The sequence below is a fragment of the Fonticula alba genome (assembly GCF_000388065.1).
Source record: "Fonticula alba strain ATCC 38817 unplaced genomic scaffold supercont2.2, whole genome shotgun sequence".
Taxonomy (NCBI): domain Eukaryota; order Rotosphaerida; family Fonticulaceae; genus Fonticula; species Fonticula alba.
The window spans coordinates 3,809,012-3,816,640 of NW_009242972.1; the positions used below are offsets into that span (position 1 = coordinate 3,809,012).

The window sequence follows — 7,629 nt, forward strand, 5'->3', positions numbered from 1 at the left end:
ACCACCCCGGGCCACCACGGCGGCAACCACCACAACAATGCCGGCGGTGCCATGACCCCCGGCCACCACCGTGGCGGCCACCATGCTCCGACTGAGGCACCCAACGTCCCTACCAGCGAGCCCACCATGCCGACCGAGGCGCCTGTGCCTCCAACTGAGGCCCCCTCGGAGCCCGTCGACGTGCCGGGCACCCTGGCCCGGGTGTGGTCGGCCCTGGCCCAGGACAGCCTGCGCGCCACCGACGCCACCACCGGCCGCCACCCGATCAGCCACCTGGCCGGGCTTGGCGACCAGCTGGCTGGGCTGCTTGAGCGTCAGCTGAAGGCCGAGGATGCCGCCACCCCCGGGATCATGGGCCAGGAGGAGCAGGAACAGCTCCAACTCCTGTCCATGCGCGTGCTGCTGCTTTCGTCCAATGGAGGCTCCGGCACCGGGGCCGGCGGCGTGCCGATTGCCGCCGGCCGGTCTACCGAGCCGGCTCTCGAGCGGGCCCTCATCGAGACCCTCGCTCGGAAGCGCGCTGCCCGGGCCCTTGCCCAGGCCCCCGGGTCGATGCGCGGCCCGATGCCCCCGCCGCAAAGCAAGCTCCCGCCCGGAGTCAAGCTCCCCCCGGGCGTCAAGATCCCCAGCCAGCTGCCCAAGGACTTCCCCAAGGAGCTGCCGGAGGAAATGCCCACCTGGCCCCCGGGCCGGCCCAAGCCCACCATGCCGGAGGAGATGCCCACCTGGCCCCCGGGCCGGCCCAAGCCCACCATGCCCCCGGGGGTCAAGGTCCCGGATTGGGTCCATGATCTGCCGGTCCCCTCGGGCTGGCCGAAGCCCGGCGCCGCCGGGGCCCCGGACTACACCGACCCCAATGTGCCCTTCCCCATGCCCACCTGGGGAGATGGTGATGGTGATGACGGCCTGCATGCCACCGCCACGGCCGAGGAGTGCCCGGCCCCGGAGGTCGGCACCCTGGCCGACCAGATGCTGGCCAGCCGGGCCGCTGCCTTCACTTTCATGAACCAGGCCGTGGATTATGTCATGGCCCACCGCCTGCCCTGGATGTACCAGGAGACCCAGCAAACGGCCGACCATTTGCGCCAAGATGGCCTCGTGCTCGGGAAGTTCCTGTGCCAGCTCTTCCCGCCGCTGCCGACCCTGCCGCCGCTGCCGACCCTGCCGACCCTCCGGCCGCGCATTGGCCCGACCGAGCCGCCGACCCCGCCGCCCCGCTTCCGGCCCTTCCAGCCGACCCCGGCCCCGACGCAGCCGCCCCGGCCGCGCTTCGGCCCCGGCTCCCGCTGGCCCACCACCAACCAGGACGCACCGGAGGCCACCACGGCCGATGACCAGCAGCCCGGCCTGGATCCGCGCCAGCTGGCCCGGCCGATGCTGCGTGCCATCCGCCAGCGCGTCGGCCAGGGTGGCCTGACCGCCACCGAGATCGACGCCCTGACCCTGGTGGCCGAGACGGCCGCCCGGGTGGGCGAGCAGCGTGTCGCCCGCATGGCTCGCATGGCCCTGGACTATGCCCTGGTCGAGCGCATGGCCGGCGGCCGGTTCATGTCGGTCGCCGACCCGGCCCCGGGTGATGCGGTGGCCTGGCTGGTGGGCGGGGCGGCCACCGTGGCCGATTGCGGTGCCTCCTCCGTCGGCGCCGGCACCCATGCCCCGGGCGAGACGGCCTCCTGCCTGCTGGATGTGGATGCGGTGCGCGTGGGCTCCGACTCGCTGGCCATCGCCCTGGCCCAGCGGGCCGGCGTCTACTGCCCCTCCAGCGACGTGCTGGCGGCCATCGCGGCCAGCGCTCGCAGCACCGGGGCCTCGGTGGTCTTCGCGTCGTCCCGGCGCCAGGACACCAACCCCAGCGGCGTGTCGGTCCTGGACCCGGCCGCCGTCGGGCCAGCCACCTCGGCCGCGGCCATCTTCCTGCCGCAGAGCTACGCCATCGATGCCTATGTCCTGGGCAATGAGAATGCCGCGGCCGAGGTCGTGGTGGCCGGCGACTCGGTCCAGTCGTTCGCCCAGCTGCTGGACTCGGCCGCCGCCGTGGATGGCGCCCTGCGTCGACTGGACCACGATGTGTGGGCCCAGAAGGCCGACAATGAGCAGTATGCCGCCATGCAAGCCATGCTGACGGTGGCTGGCTCCGGCAACACCGGGGCCGGCAATGCCCAAGCTGTGCCGATCTCCCCGGCTGCGCGGTTCCTCTCCGAGCAGATGAAGGGCCTGCGCCTGGTGTCGGAAAACCTGTCGGCCCTGGTGCGCCTCGGGGCGCAGCGCCTGCAGCGCGTCGGCCAGGGGGCCGAGGAGGCGGCCTGCCCGCCGTCGCCGCCCCCGGCATCGGCCAAGGCCGGAGCCAACAACCCCGGCAACAAGGACACCGCCCCGCCGCCGAGCGCCGGGCGCCTGCTGGACAGCGGCAGCGTCAGCACCTTCCGTGCGGACAGCGTGCGCATCCAATCCCCCGCCTACGAGGCATCCCAGCGGGTGCCGGTGCTGGCCGGGGTCCTGGTGGCCGCGCAGTTGGGCGACCGTGCGCGTGGCTTCGCCGACGTGGCCCTCCTGCAGCAGGTGGCCTCGGCCCAGCAGGCCGCCTGCCCCGGCAACAAGGGTGGCAATGGCGGGGGCGACCCTGACAATGGTGCCACCGACCCGCCGGCCGCTCGGACCCTCATCGAGCAGCAGGGCCGCGTGGTGCGCGTCCTGACCGGCGTCGATGCCGACACCCTGGCCGAGGGAGTCCTGGCCGGGGCGGACGTGGCTTCCGCCGCTCGCGCGGGGGAGGCCGCCGACCGGGTGCATGTCCTCCCCTCGATGGAGGGCCTGCTCCGGAGCCTGGTCGAGGGTGCGGCCGAAACCCTGCCCGGGAGCACCGCCTCCGCGGCCGCCACCAAGAAGCAGGCCACCACCAAGGACATGGTCGATGAGACCCTGGCCGAGCTGAATGCCTGCCCGGGCCACGGTGGCGGAGACACGCCGCCGCCCTCGCCGCCGCCGGCCAAGCTGCTCCTGCACTTGAACACGGCCGATCTGGACGAGTTCACCATCGACCACTCGTCGGTGGCCGTGCTCAATGGCTGGGCCCTGGTGCGCAAGGGCGACGGTTACCTGGCCATCTTTGCCGATGGCGGCCTCGTCCGCAATGAGGATGGCCTGTTCGAAGCGGCCAACGGCGAGGACAGCAGCCTGCAGACGTGGCTCATCGTGGCCGGGTCGCGCGTGCTGGATGGCAGCTATGCGGCCTTCACCGATCGGGTGGCCAGCCTGGCGGCCGAGAGTGCGGCCGCCGGGGCTCGCGCCGCGGCCACCCGCCGCACCGACCTGCCCAACCTGCCGGCCCTGCGGATCTCCCGCCAGCAGACCGAGCAGACCAAGTGCCTGCGTGACAACAAGTGCATCTCGGTGCTCGAGCCGCTTGCGGCCCTGCTCCGGTGCACGGTGCCCATTCCCCTGGTCAACCCGATGCCCCCGTGCCCGATGCGCCTGAATGTCACCATGCTCGAGGAGTGCATCATCAATTGCCAGAGCCGCTTCGAGCGTTTGGCCATGCTGGACTTCGCCTGCCGGGCCAACTGCTTCCGCATTTCGACCATCGATGAGGCGGTCGTGCGCGTCAGTGACCTGGAGCGCATGGCCGAGGAGCGCCAAATGGAGATGGACCGCTTCCTGGCCGGCGAGTCGACCGGGTCGGCGCTGAGCCAGACCGAGGCAGATCGCGCCCGGGCTGTCGGCCGTGTGTACCAGCATCTGGTGGACGCCTTCGGCAGTGGGGCCAACGCGAATGCGTCGGCCGCGCTCGGTGTCGGGTCCGGCCGTGTCCGTGTCAGCTCCAATGTTGGTCGTGCGGCCGCCGGCACGCGGAAGGCCTCTTCCGCCGGGGCTGCTGCGGGTGCCTCGGCCACGGCGGCCGGCCTCGACCAGGCCGTCGAGGCCATGTTCGAGTGCCCCGCGTCCAAGCCGACCGACGCGCCTCCTCCCCCGGCGGCCAAGACCATCGGCCAGCGTGGCGCCGCCGCCGCCGCCGCGACCGATACCATTGCTGACCAGGGCAACTTCGTGACGCGCTCCTGGCGCTCGATCCTCAAGAGCACCCTCGGCACCACCGACCAGCAGCAGCAGCAGCAGCAGCAGCAGCAGCAGCAGCAGCAGCAGGCCCAGCAGCAGCGCCAGGGTGCCCCTGTGGCGCCGCTGTCGGAGGGCGGGCGCCTGGTCCTGGACTTTGGTCGTGTCTAAAAGGCAAGCAGAGATGCCCTTAGGGGGGGGGATGTACGTAGGTGATGCCGCCTCGGGTGTCAACGTATGAACGAGCAAATGTGCACGCCCATGCGCAAGCATGTGCATGCTCCTATTCTCCGTGTCCAGCGGCCGGCCGGCCGGCAGGCGGGGAAGCAGGTTGGCTACCACATGCCCGCCGGCTCTCGGCCCCCGGGGCGCCCCTCCCCGGTGCACCGGCCGCGCCTTGTTTTAGCTTCGTTTTCTTTTCCTCGAATTTCTTTCCCGTTCCATTGTTTTTCTCCCTCTTTTGCGCCCTGCGTGCATACCTCCGGTGTGGTGTGGAGGGCATGTGCGCGCGTGGGTGCCTGTGTGTCGTTCCTCTCGAAAGTCCGAGAGCCCGAATAAACAGCTTAGTTACCGAGCAGATAGTCGCCCATAATGCCAGCGAAAGGGGAGGGGGAGGGGGAGGGGGCGCCAGATGTGGTGCTCCAGCCAGGAAGAGGGGGCACGGGTGGGGGGTGGCGGAAAGGGCACATCAAGGGCGACGACCCACGGGAGGAGATCGCGGAAAGGGGGAGGGAGGGGGAATAAAGAGGGAAAGAAAGCACGATACATACCCCTCGTCGAAGAAAAGGGTAGCCTCGAGCGTGGGCGGCCTTCAAGAGGAGGGGCATGCTCTCCGGACCTTCGCCTCGCGCCCGGCAGGCCAGGGTGCGCAGGATTAGGACCGGGTTGCGGCACAGCCCGCATCGGCGACCAAGAGCCAACTCTGCAGGTGTGTGATGGGCCGCTCATGTGAGAATGTCACATGAACATCCCAATCGGCGCGCCCCTGGCTCCTTGCGCCGAAGAGTGTGTGTGTGTGTTGTGTCTTGAATGTGCATATTGTGCACACAACGACTTTGAAGACGACCGTCCTCCTGGGGGGCAGGCTCTTTGGAGCGCGGGCCCCGAATGCCGCGAAAGCCGCGGGCGTGGACGCACACCCATCAAGCTCGGAGACCTGTGTCTGGTGTATTGAAATGGTAGGCGGGGGGGGGGGGGGGGGGGCCCTTCCCCCTGGAGGTGGGGGCGGGGGGGTGTCGGCCGCTACCCGGGGCATAAAACAACATCAAAAGGTTTGCCCCGAACCCGGAGAGAGAGAGAGAGAGAGCAGCCAGGCGAGTGGGCGTCCGACGGTCGGGCTTGCTTTTTTTTTTTTCGGCGCAGGGCCGCACCGCGAATCTGCCCACTCTTGTGGAGTGGTGTCTTCTCTCGGAGGAGGAGACGGGCCATTTTGGCAACCTTGACAGTGGCGGTCCGAGCGGACCGGAAACCAAGCCCTCTCCCCCCCCCCCCCCCTCCCTCCCGTTCTGCCTCGTTCTCCTCCCCGGCTGCCTTCACTGCTCTCTTTTCTTCCGCCGCCCGCCCTTCCCTCTCCCACTTCGCCCCCCTGCCGCCATGGGGAACTCCATCTCCATCAGCCATGCCCGGGGGCCGGCTTTTGACAAGTCCGAGTTCCGGCGTCTCTTCCTTGCGGAGAATGCCACCGTGCTCACGGACAACCGGTATGTCGCTGCTGGGGCTTCCCGCCCCTCCTCCCCCTGGCCGTCCATCCTCGCCCTCTTGTTTCAGGTCGGCTGACTCTCCTCCCCCCCCCCCTCCTCCCCCCTGCCGCCACTCTGTCAAGGCTCCTCCTCGCCATTGTCTACCCCAATTATCGGCCCCTATTGGAGTTGGCCGGCGAGCCTGGCCCCCCGGCCGAGGACCTGCAATTGCTGGCCAATGCCGGGCTCGCGGCCGATGTGCCTCTTTACCGGCGCCACCTGCAGGCCCTGCAGGGGCTGCGCCAGCAGTCCAGCCACATCAATCAGCCGGTGGTGGTGAAGTTCTTCGCCAAGCAGCGCCTCGTGTCGCTGGCGGAATATGTGCCCACCATCGCGCGCTTTCGCCAGACCATGACCCTGCTGTGCTCGGTGTCGTCGGCGAACCCTGCCGCCGGGTCGCCCTGCCTGCTGCCCACCAGCCTGGTGGACTTGGACAGCCAGCTGACGCAGGCCCTGCTGGAGCATGAGCTCGCCTTGCCGGTGAGTACGCCCCTGGACCTGGTGCTCCTTGCCTCGGGGGTGGGGCTTGCCCCCGCGGCAACGGCAGCCACTGCCATGGGCTCGAGCGCTCCCCTGTCCTCTTCCTCTTCCTCCTCGACAGCCGGGGCTGGGGCTGTCTTTTCCGGGGGCACCCTCGGTCGATCGTCCAATGTGTCCATGAGCGATCTGCCGCCGGCGGCGCTCCTGGCCGGGTCCGGTGGCCCGTCCACCGCCGGGGCGCAGCGTCTATCGGTGGGCAGCGCCCAGGCGGCGCACTCGGCCCTGTCTGTCGGGTCAGTTGAATGGCCAGTCGGGCCGGATGGAACGCCCCTGCCGATGGCCGGCGACCTGACGGACCTCAACCCCGGGGAGCGCACCCGGTCGATGACCTTGCTGCCGGTGCCGAGTGCCCCGGCCTCCGGGGCTGGGCTGACGGTCGGCGACTCACAGGACCCACTTGGCGGCCTGCTTCTCGGCTTCCGGCCCTTTACCCATACGAACTTGCGCGAGCGCATCGACTCGCAGCCTGTCTTGGAGCCCATCGAGAAGCTTTATATCTCCTTCCAAATGATCTCCCTCCTGCGGGACAGGTGTGTCCTGGCCATGTGGGCGAGGGGCCTGCTCCTTCCCCTTTGTCCTCCTTCCCTCCCTCCGCCCCTCTCCCTCTGTCTTTCTCTGGTGTGTCCCCTGACCGGCTTTCTTCCCCATCATTCTTCCCTCTCTCCCCCTCCGCTTCTGCCTTGCTCGCGAGCCAGCTCCACGCTCAAGGTCATCCACGGTGACATCAAGCTGCAGAATATCTTGCTCACTTCGTGGGATCTGGTCATCCTGTCGGATTTCTCGGCATCCTATAAGGTTCCTCCTCCGGCTTCTGCTTCGCGCCCGTTCCCGTCCATACCCCCTTCCTCACTGGTCAAGCTTTCGCTCTTACTCTTTCCCTCCCCCCCCCCCATCCCCTTCTTCTTTGGACGCCCTCGCGTAGCCCTTCTTCCTCCCGGAGGACAACCCCAGCGACTATCTGTTCTTCTTCCAGAGCCAGGAACTGGACGTATGCAACATCGCCCCCGAGCGATTCCTCTCTCGCAAGATCTATGACAGCCTGCTGCGTCCCCATGCCAGCCCCTTCGAAACCATCAGCGCCGTCAATCCCGACCTGGCAGCCAACCCCCACGCGGTGGATATCTTCAGCATTGGCTGCGTCATCGCCCAGCTTTGGCTGGATGGTCGGCCGCTCTTTACCCTGCGCCAGATGCTGGATTATCGCATGGGCGTCTATTCGCCGGATCACCTTCTTGCGGAGTGCGTTACAAGGCGACGGCCCTCTCCTCCGCTCCTCTGCTCCTCCGCTCCTCCGCTCCTC

The 7,629-nt window shown here is 68.9% G+C and overlaps 2 protein-coding genes across 2 annotated transcripts in view; both read left to right on the plus strand.

Moving 5' to 3' along the window:
- The first annotated feature begins 9 nt into the window (after window positions 1-9).
- H696_01789 (hypothetical protein) lies at window positions 10-4,796 on the plus strand. Its single transcript, XM_009495697.1, has one exon. It carries the CDS (start codon window positions 52-54, stop codon window positions 4,219-4,221), a length of 4,170 nt encoding a protein of 1,389 aa, XP_009493972.1. The 5' UTR covers window positions 10-51; the 3' UTR covers window positions 4,222-4,796.
- Window positions 4,797-5,538: 742 nt separating this feature from the next.
- Window positions 5,539-7,629, plus strand: part of H696_01790 (serine/threonine protein kinase) — a gene marked incomplete at its 3' end in the record, with an annotated part of 8,622 nt that continues 6,531 nt past the window's right edge. The window contains exons 1-4 of the mRNA XM_009495698.1: window positions 5,539-5,750; window positions 5,873-6,859; window positions 7,025-7,124; window positions 7,252-7,568. Of these exons, the coding sequence (XP_009493973.1) occupies window positions 5,644-5,750; window positions 5,873-6,859; window positions 7,025-7,124; window positions 7,252-7,568 (1,511 nt within the window). The 5' untranslated portion in view covers window positions 5,539-5,643. The remainder of the gene's footprint in view (window positions 5,751-5,872; window positions 6,860-7,024; window positions 7,125-7,251; window positions 7,569-7,629) is intronic.

Coding starts and splice junctions, on each gene's coding strand:
- H696_01789 (XM_009495697.1), top strand. CDS start 52: ATGACCCCCGGCCACCACCGTGGCGGCCACCATGCTCCGACTGAGGCA.